Below are 17,580 nucleotides of genomic sequence, written 5' to 3' on the forward strand. Positions count from 1 at the left end.
GTCTAAAAACAAAGATGATATAACTTACCAAACGAAAGCGTTGGTATGTTGATAGAGACACTAACAAACACAAACACACACACAAAATTCAAGCTTTCACAACCCACGGTTGCTTCATCAGGAAAGAGCGAAGGAGAGGGAAAGACGAAAGGATGCGGGTTTTAAGGGAGAGGGTAAGGAGTCATTCCAATCCCGGGAGCGGAAAGACTTACCTTGGGGGGGAAAAAAGGACAGGTATACACTCGCACACATACACATATCCATCTGCACATATACAGACACAAGCAGACATTTTTTTGTATAAATATATTGTGTTAGTTATAATGTGACACGTTTTCTTTAAATTTTCAGCAGTTATTGTATGTGTAATATACAAATACATGCAAATCGAGACATATTATTAGTGTGTATGTCTGAATATGGATTAATGACATTTCTTCCTGGCAGCATATCATTCATTAATTGATTCAAATGTTGTGATATGTTGTAAATAATAATGATTTTCTGATTTTTCATTACTGATCAGTAAAAGCTGTTAATAATGATGATATAACAGTATTAAAGTTACTCAGTTTAATTTAGTCAAATGGTTTGATAGTTTTAAGAAGTTTTGTTGAAGACAGCCTTCTGCAATTCAATTAATGTAATAATTCCCAATTGAAAATGAGCCACCATGGATACAATTCCTACACTGATTAGGATTCCCATGTATTCCATGGCTGAGGCACTTTAAATTCATGTACATGGTTTGTAACAAGATGGGGCGAGTCTTGAGGTCATTGTGATGTTTTATGCTCTCGAAATGTCCCATCCTACTTCAGAGGTATTTCACTGGGCTTCAGATTATTGTTGTTGGGTGTGGTATCAATGATCTAACTAATCGCTGAACTGAATTCGATCAGCTTCGGGGGCAGTAATCATATCAATTGTTTTGTAATAAAAGATGCATGAAACTTTCTATTATCAAAGTCTATTGGAAAAAATGACAAGCTATAACTACTAGTAACGAACTTCATATGAAGTGTTTTAAGGTATTATGTGGAAGAGTAGAGAGCTCATGAACACACGCATCTGCAGGTTCATGTGTGAATTAATGTAGTGGCTATGCACAAACTGTGAAAATTTGCTGTTAAACTGTGGAATGTCACTTGATCTTTGGACTATGCATTAAATATTATTGTCACCAAGATGTCCACAAGTGCATGTAACACTGTGATGAATATGGGATACCTGGAGTGTACCAAGATCAACCAGTGATTGTTGATACGGTCCTCCACAGTACACAAGTTACTGGTGATTGGATGTCTGTAGTCATAACTCTCAATTCAGGCTCAGCTACTCCGTTAAAATAACTCTTCTAAATCCCAAAATTCAGCACAGATCAGAAATGAATAAACTGTTTCTACTAACCTCACTGTTTTACAGTAAAATCAAATAATGGAAAATCCAGGATGGGATAAGAAACTGCCTCTCTCTATGAATGGCCATGACAAGCTGTGTGCCAGAAACAGCTGGACCACTCAGTTGCTGAGCACATTGACCAACACAATGTTCTCCTTCCTACCAACACCAGCTTTTTTGGAATTGCACAGGTGAGTTCTTTCCCTGCAATATATCCTTTGTTGCCATAACCCTTCTGGCCTCAATATACGTTAGTCACTGTCCACCACCCACCTAGCCCTTCCCTGCTCCCACTCCAACACTACGTAGCTTCCTCCTCCTGCTCCACCAATACACCCATAGTCTTTTTGCTTCTCTTCTTTTGCAGGTGTCCAGATACTTTTGATCACATAGTGTATAGTGAGTGGCAATCTGTCATTTTTATAATATTGTCGTTTACAGATAAATAACCTTAAATAAGTAAATGTCTGCTTGTGTCTGTATATGTGCGGATGGATATGTGTGTGTGTGTGTGTGTGTGTGCGCGCGAGTGTATACCTGTCCTTTTTTCTCCCTAAGGTAAGTCTTTCCACTCCTGGGATTGGAATGACTCCTTACCCTCTCCCTTAAAACCCACATCCTGTCGTCTTTCCCTCTCCTTCCCTCTTTCCTGATGAAGCAACCATTGGTTGCGAAAGCTTGAATTTTGTGTGTGTGTTTGTATTTGTTTGTGTGTCTATCAACATGCCAACGCTTTTGTTTGGTAAGTTACATCATCTTTGTTTTTAGATAAATAAGTACTTACATATATTCACAGGCATATGTTTCATGTTCACATGTCATCATCTCAAACATGGTGCTAAGAGAGTCCGATCCTGGGTCCTTCCCATCTGTGAATTAAACCTGTTTCTTTTCTGTCCCACCATCTACATCTGTTCTAGCATCAAGAAGGACTCCTTTTGACTTCACACTCACAACTTTTCCACCTATCGTGTACCATAAACATGATGCCATGGCAACATCAGTTAAACTTATTATGCAAACTGATATTTTGTTTTCATGTGTTCTTGTTATTATATACCTGATTCCACCAAAACCTTTAAACCAATACCAGATTCAAACTGTTTTTCGTACTTGAGTGTAACAATATGTACAAACTGTATTACTACTTTCGTATCCAACAGTGATTCGGATTCCTCACTTAGCACAGACTTGGACATTTCAGAGTTACTAAGGTGGTGAGCAACATCAGCAGGCCATGCCATAAAGGGAGCCACAGCTGAGAAATATATGTCACGTGGCACTAACCGATGCCAAATATTTGCCACTGAGCCTGTGTCCTGGGCTCAATGGTGTGGCTTATTCCTTGCCTCCTCTGTAGCTGTTTGTATCATACCACTGGACATCCAAGTAGAGTTAGCCTGTTTCCAATCTTGAGATCTTAATGATCTGGAACTGTTGTATTGCTATGCCAATTTTGCTACATCCCATGCTTGTTTGTGGTTCATTCACTTGGTAAAATCAGCCTGTTATGGACTTATAGGAATGTTTGTTTGTTTCCTTGTTTTGGAAACTTGTGGTAAGGTCTTGTGGGACCAAACTGCTGAGGTCATTGGTCCCTATGCTTACACACTACTTAAACTAACTTACACTAAGGACAACACACGCATGCGTGAGGGAGGACTCGAACCTCCGACAGGGGGGAGCTGCACGGACCAGGACAAGGCGCCTTAGACCGCGCAGCTACCCCGCGTGGCTGTTTCCTAGAGGTTTGGTGTATGCACAGGAGCAAGTGACCATAAACAGTTTCTAACCTCGCCATGCAGGAAAAAGAAATTACCATTGGGTACCATCATACTTATCATTTATTCTTTTACAAATTACTCAAACTAATATAATTACAGTAACTAAAACTTTTCAAATTTGTCAATAAATTTCAAACATATGTAACCAACTGAACTCGTACTCCTTTGTGAATTGGTGAATGTGGAACAGTGTTAAATGAGCTATGTTCCAGCTTTTCCATGGTTTCCCTTGGAACCCTCACCCATATGGGAAACTCCTTTGTTAATTAAACGTCCACAGCAATACTATCCCATAAGCTGTAAACAAAGTGACTAGTGCAAATATTTTAAATCTTATTGATAAAGACATAGCATGCTATTACTGGTTACCCAATCCTGCAGGAATAATTGTTGTACACAGCTACTTGAATTACATTCAGTAATAACACCTAACACAAAGCATGAACTTAAAGGTGACAAAAACCTTAGCGACCACAAAATGTTAATTTATCAAAATTTCACTCATACGAGGGGCATTGTAGTATATCATACACAGTGATTGTAAATTTTATAACTCAAGATATAAATGAACATAATTGAAATAGCTGCGAGAGATAGAGGCACTACCTGGCTAGCAGCATTACTCTGTGAATGGAACATCTACCCATGTTAATGCAATGTGCTTATGAGTACACACATTTATCACAACTAGCATCTTTTGTGTGAAAAGCATTGTTAGCAGCTGCCAATACTGATTGTTTTGATTCATGGAAGTTAGGTTAGCATCAATGATGAAATATTGTCAGTAATTTCTTCAAATGTGACAATGTGTACTCCTATTTCAAAGAATATTTCTTGGTTAGTGCTTAAAAGGTATATTATTATTTTATTTGGTAAAAACACATATTCATAGTTACAACAGCATACTATGACAGGTAGATCATCCAGATTGATTGTTAAAGGGTGTAAAATGAGAACCTCATCCCAAAATCATAATTTCTTTTGGGAAATATTATCAACTTTTCTGATGTCTTAAGTGATTCATAACTTGGCAGCTATCATCCACTTTTCATCAAACATTCTGTAACTGCACACATAGCATTTAACTGCACATATACAGATTCTGTTCACTCTATGGAGATCAAATAATAGCTACAAAGTTCACTTGCAGCAGCATCACTGAGCAAACTACCAGATTCTGCAGAGAGCTGCACAGCAAATTCCAGCAAACTTAATACACTGTCACATAAATTTAGATAACATCATTAACTAATCATAACAGTGTGCTTTAAATATAAATGAATAATGATATCCAAGAATCTAAAACTCAAACTCAAACTGAACTTTAATTAAATCAATAAATCCAAAACAAAGAGAATAATTAATTAATAAATGATATATAATTTTTATATATTGTAATTTGATGACACTGTTCACAAAGCAACTGACGCAGGTGTGCAAGAGACCAGAATGGCCGCAGGGACACAGAATACTGAAATGCCTCTGCCAGCAACAGGCAGCAGGTAAACAGCACTACATTGCAACTGCTGCTTGTTTTCTCATCTACCTATTTGTACCAATGACAAGAAATAATGCAAACACCAATAGAGCACATCTAACACCCATCCTCCTCATCCTCAATATCCTATCATGCTTTAAAAACAGTTTCTTCCACTACTATATAAGAAAGTTTTTCTCATTCAGTAGTCTAGCTCAACCCCGGAGGAAAGCCATTTGTAACAGTGGCTGAAATGTTGGAGAATTTTACATATCAACAATGCAATCACAAATTGTGAAAAATTTTATTTACAGTGACAAGGTCTGTGGAAACCTTTGCTTACATTTAACTAACCTAAAGGGAATCTATTGAAAAACCAGGCAGCTTGAATCACTGTGACTAAGAAGAGGTAAACTGCTGAATGATCACTTCTTCTTGAAGAGATGCAACACCACTAGTGTAGCCCAAAAATTTTTATGGTTAATGTTCTACATAAAACTGAACAAGGTGAGGGATATCTGTATACAAGCCAGTAAAGCTTTGTTTCGGGAAAGCATTGATCACATTCATATTATGATATTGCAGTGCCTGTGTTATTCTGATTATGATGCAAAACTTCCTTTGGACAGGACAGATGTATTTGAAAGTCACTTGTGTAGTATCAGCAGATAAATACGATATTTCAATGCCTGTGTTATTCTGATTACAATCAAAGTTCCTTTGAATATGCATGCATGTCCAAAGGAACAGGTACTGCAGCGACTACAGCCATTGTGAAATACATGAAATGAATTCACAATTGCAAATAATGACAAACATCGGCTGTAGAATGGAATGACAGCAATAAATATTTGTGCCGGACTGGGACTCAGACTTGGATTTCCCACTTATTGCGAGCAGTCGCCTTACTATTTAGCTATCTGCGCATCTACTGTTGTGTCCTGAATGCTGGCTCCAGTACTTTGTTATACCATTTTCAACTCAACACATGGAGAAGACGAGCTAGAGAACTTCCACCAACACCTGATCAACAGCACAGCAAAATAAAATGTACTATGAAAATGTGGAAGTTTATCAAAAGCCTAATGGTTAACTTGCCCACAGAGTATCCAGAAAATCCACTTGCACGGACAAGTACCTACATTCCTCCTCCTACCACAACCCTATGCAGAAGAAATCCCCTCTGCACCAAATTGGCTCACAGGACTGGTCATGAAGAACATCTGAGGGCAGAGTTAAAAAAGATCATGTCTGTCTCCAGAGCCAATGGTTATGGGATGAAGATGATAGATAAAACTATGGTGACAAGTGAGAAGGTAATAGGAAAGAGCAAAAGGAAGTTCAAAACATTGGTCTATTACCATATTTACAAGGGGTCACTGAATGTGTTGGCAAAATTCTCCATTGAGCAGGTGTCAAGCCAATTTCCTGAAGCACCAACAAAATAAAAGTTGTTACTGGCTCAAAAGATGCAATTGACAAACTACATACTGATGGAGTCGATGAAATAGGCTACAAGTGTGGACTAGAGTATGTGAGTGATACAGGGTGAGGGATTAGCACATTGGTATCTGAATATGAAAGATACATTCATCTGAGACAGCACAAGCACACCAAGTCAGTGGTGGTGGAACATAAAGATGAGTGAAGGAAACTGATAACATTTCAAGAGCCTTGTGTACTGGCTAAACAGTCACTTAGCTTAAGGAGGAAGATTGTAAAGGTGTTAGAAATAGTTGTGCAACCCACCAAAATAAATACATAATATGGGTACAGACCTCTAGCATCCCGGCTGCCAGTATTAACAGCACTTCAGGATGACAGCATTCACAAAGCAACTCACACAGCCACACATGAGAACACAGTAGCCACAGGGACATGCGATTACTGGCATGCCTCAGCTGGCAACAGGCAGCAAGTAAATGGTGCTACATCATGACTGTTGCCTGTTTTCTCATCCACCTATTTCCACCAATGACAAGAAACAAAAAAAAAAAAAAAAAAAAAAACACAAATAAAGCATGTCTAACACCTCTCCTTCTCATCCTCAATACCCTATCAGTTTACAAAACAGTTTCTACCACTAGTACATAACAATTGAACTTTTTCTTATTCAGCAGACTAGCTGAACCCCTAAGGAAGGTCACTTCAACAGTGACCGGAATATTGGAGAATTTCACATATTGACAATGCACTTACATACCTTGAAGAATTTTATTGACATCTGGGATAGTTCTATCAAGAGTGCATATGGAGTTATGCCTACTTTTGGCTTGTTCTTCACAATGTCATCCCAACAAAACCAGAAGGACATAGGTCAACAGAGAATTGTTCATTTTTTTCTTAATTCTACTGCCTTTCACAAAATGGATGTGAGCTTCATTATAAGTGGTTTATCTGACCATGACGGGAAAATGGCAGCAATAAGACATCCTCATCGACCAGGTTCAGATAAGAAAAGGAAAGTACAATTTCACAGAATAACATGTGATAACTCATTTACTCTATTCAGAGAAAATTTATAGAATGAACAATGGGAAGCAATTTACCAAGGAAACACAGCAAATAACAAATTTATTTCTTACAGTGTTATGAACCCATTCTTCCTTTACAACATGTCATGAACAATTAAAGTGGAATCCAAAGGAAAGGGTGAGTAATGATTGGAATCAAAGTATTTTGTGTCAAGAGACACACCTTTATTTAAAGAAGAGAGCTAGCCTTAAGCAGGAGTTTAAGGGGTAAGCAGTAGTGCAAAATTCTTCACTGTCTCATTAAGAAAGGACAAACCATATCTTACTCACAAAGGAAAATCAAAATTCCTAGAACAAATAAGGTAAACATTATTAGACATGAAATAAATAAACTCAATAGGGCAAATGAAATTCAGCTTCTTGATAATAGTGACAGTGAGACAGATGATGTCATATTGATATCATTCAATTAATTCTTTCTAATAGTGGCTTAAAGTGAAGGAAGAAAAGAATGTGCCATGAAAAATAAATCTATTAGAGTTCCTCCACCACCAGATGTCAGTTTTGCTGAATCAACTATTAGAACAATTACAAAAATCAAAACATCATTGAAAAGTAGTAACTCTTCTGGCAATGATGCTACTTTGTCCAAATTACTAAAATCTCCTTACCCCCACCCAGTCGCCACTCCCATCATGCACTGGTGCTGCAGCTCGCAGTGTGACCTCAGTTGCCTGAACCTGCAGTCATGCGTGTGTGAGGTGTGTGTGTGTGTGTATGTGTGTGTGTGGGTGGGTGGGTGGGTGGGTGGGTGTGTGGGTGTGTGGGTGGGTGTGGGTGTAGGTGTGTTTTCCTTCTAATTTTGATGAAGGCCTTACTGGGCAAAAGCTAAATTTGTGACAGTCTTTTTGTTGTGCCTATCTGCAAGTCAGCATCTCTGCTATATGGTGAGTAGCAACTCTCCTTTTCACAATATTGTTCTAATTAAAATGTATATTTCTTATGTAAATGACCCTATTTTCACGCAAAATTAGCTGGTGATATCACAAAATGTCTGCCACCAACCTCATTGTAAGGTTCCTTCGTAATGACAAACATATTCATTGTGAAACAGCCAACAAAAATAACTGCCAATAAGAGAGTCATCATTTGTGATAAATGGAACACACTACTTTCTACTGCCTTGGCTCGAAAATCTATCTTTTGAAGCTGATTATCTCCATAAATGCTACACTAACTTTCCAACTAACTTGCCCACATCTGGGGGGGGGGGGGGGGGGATATTTGGTCAATGGTGGAAAGTGGGTGGGAGGGGGTTGTTAAAGCATATTAAGTTTAGGAGTTCAAGGTACTTAGTACCTGATGGAGGGATCCAAATGGCCTCTGTGGTGTAGTAAATATTTACTTCTCTTAACCCTTTGTTTCCTGACATAAGAAAAAATTTACTTTTTAACATTTTCTTTGCGGAATTTATGCTATTGTGGCCTCAAATGACGGTAGGATTTTTTGTATAATTTTATTTTATTTTTCACAACTTTTTTCTCTCCTGGTACTCAGAAGTATCGTCAGACTCCATGGACAGAATCACAATATGCGCAGAAAAATGCTCTAATTTTTATAACTTGTACTTAATTCCACATGAATATTAAATATTTTTACATTAGAAAATTAATTAACAGAAATATGATATTTCTGAATTATTTTTTAAATTTCGCATAAATTTATTCTAGAGCAACTTCACAATACTTAGTAACTTAGCTATACATTTTTGACAGTATATACGTATCACATATTTAGTGTTAGTGATACCTCATGAAATTGTAGGAAACAGTTCTTTTTCTCATTGCAGCACAAATACACTTTCCATGTACTACATTGAGAATGTGGTCTCGACTGAATTTTAGTTTCCGCACACATTTCTCATCTTCCTCTTTTACAACTGAACACTACAAAATCGTTTTCTCGGTTGCCAAGACGTACATTCTTCGGAACAGAAAAGTTATCCTTTCTTGTCTTTGGGGGAGTTATTTCATCTTTACCAGAGTTTCTCTTTCTGAGATTTGGCACTTGCTGTTTATTCATTAGCCCTAGTGCCACAGCGCTCCTGAATTCCAGCAGTGGCAGTGCCCCATGTAGATCACTGAAAATGACGTAAGCATTGCCAAAACAATTTCTATTGCTCCCCAGAAGAGACGGTGCCACCATTTCTTTGATCGCCTGTCAAGACCATAAATTGAACGTAATCTGTCTGCATGATCCACACCACACATATGTTTATTGTAATCACATGCAATAACTGGTCATGGTATAGCCATACTAGTTCCATCTTTCTGTTTTCTTGTCACTACGCTCTGTTCCGTGCCATGGAAGTTTGACGCAAAATACACTACTTTATTTTCCCTCCTTTGAAATACTGTTAGGTCTAAAGATGACTCTCTGTGATTTTATTCCCCACGGTTTAGACATTTTTCTTTAGGTAAATTCCCTGGCAAACCTGTTCTGTTTGTTCTAATTGTTCCACAGGCAAATGTATTTACGGATTTCTGTGTGAGAAAAAGTGGACAGAACAACTAGTGAGAGGTAACGCATTGTTGCTACAATAGAGTGTTCGCACAACCTGACGGTACTAATAAGTCCGCTTTATATTTTCCACTTTATCTCATTCACTTGTAACGTAATGCTTCAAACTATTATAAAAAAACAAAGAAGGTAAGTACGTACAATGGAAAACTCAACGGAAGTTTCAATAAACTGCACACAAATTCAGGCAACACCATGGAAACAAGCACATACAATCTTCTGTTTTCACAGCAGCGCGCGAAAAACAATTTCAAGCTCTGACCGCCAGAGAGGTCTATGTATTGCACAATAACATCTATGAAACAGTAGAGCAGAGTTACTGTTATGTACCGACAGGCTCTCAGATCACGAAACTGCACCACAAGAAAATAATGAGAGTCAAAACTTACTGGTACTTTTAAGTACCGTCAGGCAACAAAGGGTTAAGCCATACTGTGGAGCACAACTGGGTAATGCATGTCATCAAGACAGACAGTTCCTCTGTGTCTTTTCATAGACTCAGCCAGTTTAGTGGAACTCATGCATTGAACACATGCTTATTGGTGAATAACATGTGAAACTATACTTGATATAGTTTTTTTTATTATTTTAAGTATTTCAATTGGCAGAACTTGGAATTTAACCATGTGCAAGTAAGTACTGGCCAGGCATTCTCTCTCCCTGTAATTTTACAACTGTCTGAATTAATATGACAACTATGAAAGTGTTACTAAGAGTAAATAGACACACCAGTGTATACCTACGATACTTGTTTTCTCACTGTGAAATGTAGAGGAGTAGAACAAGTAGAGTAGAACTGTTTGCCTTGATATTACTTCTAACTATACAGATTAGTTACCTAAAATGCCAAAGTTAATTTACAATCTGAATTTTTCTGGTTCTTATTGTTAAAATTTAAATTGACATTTTCTTGGTTACTGTAACATCAGTCATCTTTTTAGAAACATGTTATTTAAGGAAATATTCAATATTTAATATTTGTAAGACAATTTTGAATGCCCTATTAATTTAATGTAGCAGGCATGATTTGCCCTATTTTAAAGGCATCAGTTTCCTCTACAAAAAAGGAGTTAAACTCCTTTCATCATTTAGTAGTTGAGAATATGTTGCTATTCAAAAACATCAATTTTATACGAAATGCAAGACTGCATAGTTTGTACAATATGCATCATCATCACTGGCAGCAGCAGCAGCCAATTATCATGCACTGCTGGATACAGTACTCTTCCAGGCTTGTCCATACTTTACAATCTTCAGCTTTTAGTATCTATTTTTGTATTCCTTGTTTCTTTATGTCATCCATCCTTCTTCCATTAGATCTTCTTCTAGGTCTTTTCTTATCATGAGCAATCTGTAGTAACCACAATCAACAGCGGGAACACCTTGGGCTGCGGATCGGAGCCGCCAGGCAGAGAAGCCACCGGTGGTGGAGCAAGCACCAATAGGTAAACACAGGATGAGTCGGATGACAGACCAATGACAACTGACAACAACTGACCACGACCGACTATGAGCGACACAACAAGGAAGAGATAAACAACGGAGACTTGCGGAAACCACAACACCAAACACCAAACATAAATCCACTCGGAACCAGAGCCAGGCAAATGTCAACAACGAGCAATGACCAGAACGCAGTACCGCCAAGATAGAAACAAAATCCAGAGCGAGTACCAGACTGCCTGGACTAGGGCAGAGCGGGTCCCTATATACGAAACTGGAGGGAGCGGCTATTGGCCGCTGTCTGCACATGGCTTAGTGGTGGCACCCTTGCTGCGCGAGAGACGCTGCGCGGAATAGCCACCGCGGAGGCGGAGCCCTCTATGGGCTGACCACGTCCATTTGTTCTGCCGCGTGTTCGACTTCTGCGGCGGAAGGTACTAGACAATCTAACACACAAACTCCTTCAAGCACCTGTCATCATTTTTGACTTACTATATGTCCAGTCCATCTTCAGTTTCATAATAGTTTCTATCAAGTCATCAACCCATGTCTTGAGTGTCCTTCAGCTTGTTGTTTTTATTTGTACTAAGTAATTGTACTAACTAACTGTTGCCATAAAATTGTAACTATCTTGTCATCAGTATACTGATTGTACATTATTTTGATCACACTTTAATGGTCAGGCATACTGATTTACTGGTATACTGATATATTTGTTCTGTTCAGCTCCCCTTCCCAGCACCCACCACACTCAACATTTGCTGAAGTTTGTTGGTATTCAGAGCAAATCAAAAAATGTCATCTTGTAACTGAAGGTAGTATAGGTAAAACTGTTATATATATATATATATATATATATATATATATATATATATATATATATATATATATATATATATATATATATAACAGTTTTACCTATACTACCTTCAGTTATATATATATATATATATATATATATATATATATATATATATATATATATATATAACAGAGGGAAACATTCCACGTGGAAAAAATTATCTAAAAAGAAAGATGATGAGACTTACCAAACAAAAGCGCTGGCAGGTCGATACACACACAAAAAAACACAAATATACACACAAAATTCTAGCTTTCGCAACCAACGGTTGCTTCGTCAGGAAAGAGGGAAGGAGAGGGAAAGATGAAAGGATGTGGGTTTTAAGGGAGAGGGTAAGGAGTCATTCCAATCCCGGGAGCGGAAAGACTTACCTTAGGGGGAAAAAAGGACAGGTATACACTCGCACACACACACATATCCATCCACACATACAGACACAAGCAGACATATTTAAAGACAAAGAGTTTGGGCAGAGATGTCAGTCGAGGTGGAAGAGTAGAGGCAAAGAAGTTGTTGAGAGACAGGTGAGGTATGAGTGGCGGCAACTGAAATTAGCGGAGATTGAGGCCTGGCGGATAACGAGAAGAGAGGATATACTGAAGGGCAAGTTCCCATCTCCGGAGTTCGGATTGGTTGGTGTTGGTGGGAAGTATCCAGATAACCCGGACGGTGTAACACTGTGCCAAGATGTGCTGGCTGTGCACCAAGGCATGTTTAGCCACAGGGTGATCCTCATTACCAACAAACACTGTCTGCCTGTGTCCATTCATGTGAATGGACAGTTTGTTGCTGGTCATTCCCACATAGAATGCATCACAGTGTAGGCAGGTCAGTTGGTAAATCACGTGGGTGCTTTCACACGTGGCTCTGCCTTTGATCGTGTACACCTTCCGGGTTACAGGACTGGAGTAGGTGGTGGTGGGAGGGTGCATGGGACAGGTTTTGCACCGGGGGCAGTTACAAGGATAGGAGCCAGAGGGTAGGGAAGGTCCCCCACAGAATCCCCCACAGAAGAACCACAAAAGTGCCCCACTTGTGACAGGATACTTTCCGGGACTGGACCAGACTCTGAATGTGGCTCTCCAGCAGGGATACGACTTCCTCAAATCCTGCCCTGAAATGAGATCCATCCTCATGAAATCCTCCCCACTTCGCCAAGAGTGTCTTTCCGCCGTCCACCTAACCTTCGTAACCTGTTAGTTCATCCCCATGAAATCCCCAAACCACCTTCCCTACCCTCTGGCTCCTATCCTTGTAACCGCCCCCGGTGCAAAACCTGTCCCATGCACCCTCCCACCACCACCTACTCCAGTCCTGTAACCCGGAAGGTGTACACGATCAAAGGCAGAGCCACGTGTGAAAGCACCCACGTGATTTACCAACTGACCTGCCTACACTGTGATGCATTCTATGTGGGAATGACCAGCAACAAACTGTCCATTCGCATGAATGGACACAGGCAGACAGTGTTTGTTGGTAATGAGGATCACCCTGTGGCTAAACATGCCTTGGTGCACAGCCAGCACATCTTGGCACAGTGTTACACCGTCCGGGTTATCTGGATACTTCCCACCAACACCAACCAATCCGAACTCCGGAGATGGGAACTTGCCCTTCAGTATATCCTCTCTTCTCGTTATCCGCCAGGCCTCAATCTCCGCTAATTTCAGTTGCCGCCACTCATACCTCACCTGTCTCTCAACAACTTCTTTGCCTCTACTCTTCCACCTCGACTGACATCTCTGCCCAAACTCTTTGTCTTTAAATATGTCTGCTTGTGTCTGTATGTGTGGATGGATATGTGTGTGTGTGCGAGTGTATACCTGTCCTTTTTTCCCCCTAAGGTAAGTCTTTCCGCTCCCGGGATTGGAATGACTCCTTACCCTCTCCCTTAAAACCCACATCCTTTCATCTTTCCCTCTCCTTCCCTCTTTCCTGACGAAGCAACCGTTGGTTGCGAAAGCTAGAATTTTGTGTGTATATTTGTGTTTTTTTGTGTGTGTATCGACCTGCCAGCGCTTTTGTTTGGTAAGTCTCATCATCTTATATATATATATATATATATATATATATATATATATATATATATATATATATATATGTTTGTTTGTTGTCTTTAAATATGTCTGCTTGTGTCTGTATGTGTGGATGGATATGTGTGTGTGTGCGAGTGTATACCTGTCCTTTTTTCCCCCTAAGGTAAGTCTTTCCGCTCCCGGGATTGGAATGACTCCTTATCCTCTCCCTTAAAACCCACATCCTTTCATCTTTCCCTCTCCTTCCCCTCTTTCCTGATGAGGCAACAGTTTGTTGCGAAAGCTTCAATTTTGTGTGTATATTTGTGTTTGTTTGTGTGTCTATCGACCTGCCAGCGCTTTTGTTTGGTAAATCTCATCATCTTTCTTTTTAGATATATATATATATTCCTTCTTAATCCCAGTTTGATTATTTAAACAGCTCTTACAAGGCTGAAGAAAATAGTATTGTTGAAATGGAGTCACCTTGCCTCACTCCTTTCCCACTTCTGAATATTTCACTCTCTTTATGTAATGTAATAGTCTTCAAGAAACTGATTTAAGTAGAGTACATTCTTTGATTTTCTAGTGCAACCAACATATATTTTATTCTGACTTTGTACATTCTACAAATCCGTACAAAGTTCCTTCTATCTACAATTTGTTTATCAACCTGTAGATGGTCCATTGTCCCACACTCACTTCTGGACCAGATTGTCCTTTTCCTTTAATAATGTTTTTCTAGATAATGGATAAGGATTTTTGTAAATTTTATAATACATAACCCATCAAAAATCTGATGTTACCAAGCTATAGCTCTATCTGGCCCCTGTCAGGACTTTTTTTATGCCCTCCGTTCTTATAGTGTTACATGGCTGCAAGTGATATGCCTTCCCTTGTGGAATTGTTGGACAGTCTGTGTTAGTACACCAATAAATCAGAGAACTACATTCACAGTGCAGTCATGGGCATGTTCTAATATGATAGCTCCTTTCTGCCATTCTGTCTTGTCTTTATGTTAACCCCTCTTACTGCACTATGTCCATACAACTGACTGGCACAAACACACCACTTCACGGCCTAGATTTACATCAACATTCTAGTGTCTCATGACTACCTGATACCAGTTCTACAACATCTACAGTGCTCCAATATGACCAGTGTGCTCTTTTAATACTCTGTCTAGCGAGTTTCTGCATTTTTGTATAAGAATGTTTCTGTTCTGATTTTCGAGTTTTCAGTAGTTTGCTGAAACAAGCCTTTATTTCCACCAGTCCAAGCACTAATAAACACATTTTAGTATTGCTATTAACATGTCCAATGTCATTGTGCAAGTCATCCAAGGACAAATAAATAATAATAACAATTCAGTTATAGTATACTATACCAATAGTACCTTTTGCTCGCATGTCAAAAGATGGATAAGAATCTTGTCCACATTCTGTGCAAATATATTCCACAGAATCTGATTTTGCATGCTGGTATGGTTTGTAGATGATTGGTTAATGCGTGTTTCTGGAATATGTAGAATATTGCGCAGCAGGAGTAAGCAATTATTGATGCTCTCACATTCACTTTCAGATAGCTTTTCCTTCTGCAAATTGAAAATAACAGTTGTGTTTATTAATAGGGACTAATTTAATGTGTTTCCTAAACAATAAATTACCTCTTATATCATAATAAGTTCTGTAGTACCTTCTCAAGTAATATTTTCATGAAGTCGATAACAGCCCTCGTACTTCGAGAATCCACAAATGCTTCCTTTCCTGATAAGAGTAACTGGTTTACCTCGGAAATTGTGAGGCGACCAGCATCTGTCTTTGATACTGAATCCACTGCAAATAAGCATTCTATTGGTGTTGTTGCTTTCACAAACACTCTGAAAACAAAAACATTAAAAACAATCACATAATAGTCTTATTTTCCATATAGTCATTCTGGAGAGCGAAGTGGGAGAGAAACCCAACTATCATAATATGGACACAAAGAGGATTTTTTTTTACAAGTGGTGAATTTTTTATGAGCAGAGTTATTTTTTCATGTCTACATCTAATTAGTTGACAACTTGTGTACTGAACTTGAAGTGTCAGTTTATAACTGTACAATAATTTTACAATTACACGTTAGATCATTACAACACTATACAGTGACAGCAATATTAGACAGTAAATACATTAATACATACAAAACTGCTGAAGGTCAGCTGTTGATAATGACTCATACAATGAATGTTACATAATCTTTGTTTAAATGCACCTCCAGGAGACCTTTTTACAACTACTAGAAGCTTATTAAATAATTTATGGCATGTTAGATCATAGCTAATAATTAATTTTGACAGTATATGATGTGATACATAAATATGGCTATTGTTTTTCAAATTTTCAAAGTGGATGCTTTCTCTGTGTTTACTCTGGGCAAATTCTTTGTATAAAATAAACTATAGTACTTGTAAAGTGAAGGTTTATATTGCATTTTATATGAAGAACAAAATAATTATTAAGTAAAAACAATTTGCTGCATTTTTCTCTCATTAAGCAAAAATCCATTCATTCCAATCCATACGATACTTGAGCAATGGTATTATCAACACAGTTTTAGGTATTGAAGACAGGTCATTAATTATTAACAGTAACAAAAAAGGTCAAAAGACAGATCCACAGTGGACACATATCTTCATTTGTTATGAACTAGGTCTTTCTCTAGGAATACAGACATATTGCTTACCATTCCTCAAATAAGATTTTGAAATTTTCATGTGCCATTAAATTCAAATTTGTTTAGGAGTAGTACAATTTTTATACACTCAATAAGTCCTTACATCACAAAAAGTGACCACAGCAACACTCTTGTCATAAATACTTGAATGACATATTCAACTACAGTCTACGGCATAAATCATAGACCTGTTTTTTTTTTTCCTAAAACTGGTTTCTGTTTTTTTAAGAAATGGAAAATTCAGGATGGAATGATGATAATATTATGAAAAGGATAGATTGCTACTCACCAAATAGTGGAGATGTTGACTCACAAACAGGTACAACAAAAAGACTGCTAAACAAGTAAGCTCTCTGCCATAATACCTTCTTTTGGAGTAGACAACAGACACAAACATTCATGCAAACACACCTCACACACATGTGACCACTGTATCTGGCTGTGAAGGACACACTCTTTTCTGTTCTTTAGTTATTTAGAAATTTTAAAAAAATCAAATAACTCATACTGTCTAACGCTGTGTGTAACATGGCCTTTTCTCACAGTGATCTTCAGTGTATAGAAGTCAAGTGGTAGCTAGGGTGCTAAATGAAGTTGTGGCTGGAGTACCAAGTTAGATCATGAAATAATTTGAAATATAAAAAAAAGCAAGAGCGCTAAAAAATAAATAGAAAAGTATAAATACACACTCCTGGAAATGGAAAAAAGAACACATTGACACCGGTGTGTCAGACCCACCATACTTGCTCCGGACACTGCGAGAGGGCTGTACAAGCAATGATCACACGCACGGCACAGCGGACACACCAGGAACCGCGGTGTTGGC

General features: G+C 38.4%; 1 protein-coding gene across 3 annotated transcripts in view; it reads right to left on the bottom strand.

The window, feature by feature from the left end:
• LOC126236892 (protein timeless) overlaps positions 1–17,580 on the bottom strand; it is a 399,100-nt gene that overhangs the window by 186,574 nt on the left and 194,946 nt on the right. For all 3 annotated transcript variants that reach the window (XM_049946528.1, XM_049946529.1, XM_049946531.1), the window contains 2 exons: positions 15,732–15,915; positions 15,433–15,630 (listed from right to left, as the gene is read on the bottom strand). In XM_049946528.1, coding sequence (XP_049802485.1) covers positions 15,433–15,630; positions 15,732–15,915 — 382 coding nt within the window. The remainder of the gene's footprint in view (positions 1–15,432; positions 15,631–15,731; positions 15,916–17,580) is intronic.

This window comes from Schistocerca nitens, chromosome 2 (assembly GCF_023898315.1).
Source record: "Schistocerca nitens isolate TAMUIC-IGC-003100 chromosome 2, iqSchNite1.1, whole genome shotgun sequence".
Classification (NCBI taxonomy): Eukaryota; Metazoa; Arthropoda; class Insecta; order Orthoptera; family Acrididae; genus Schistocerca; species Schistocerca nitens.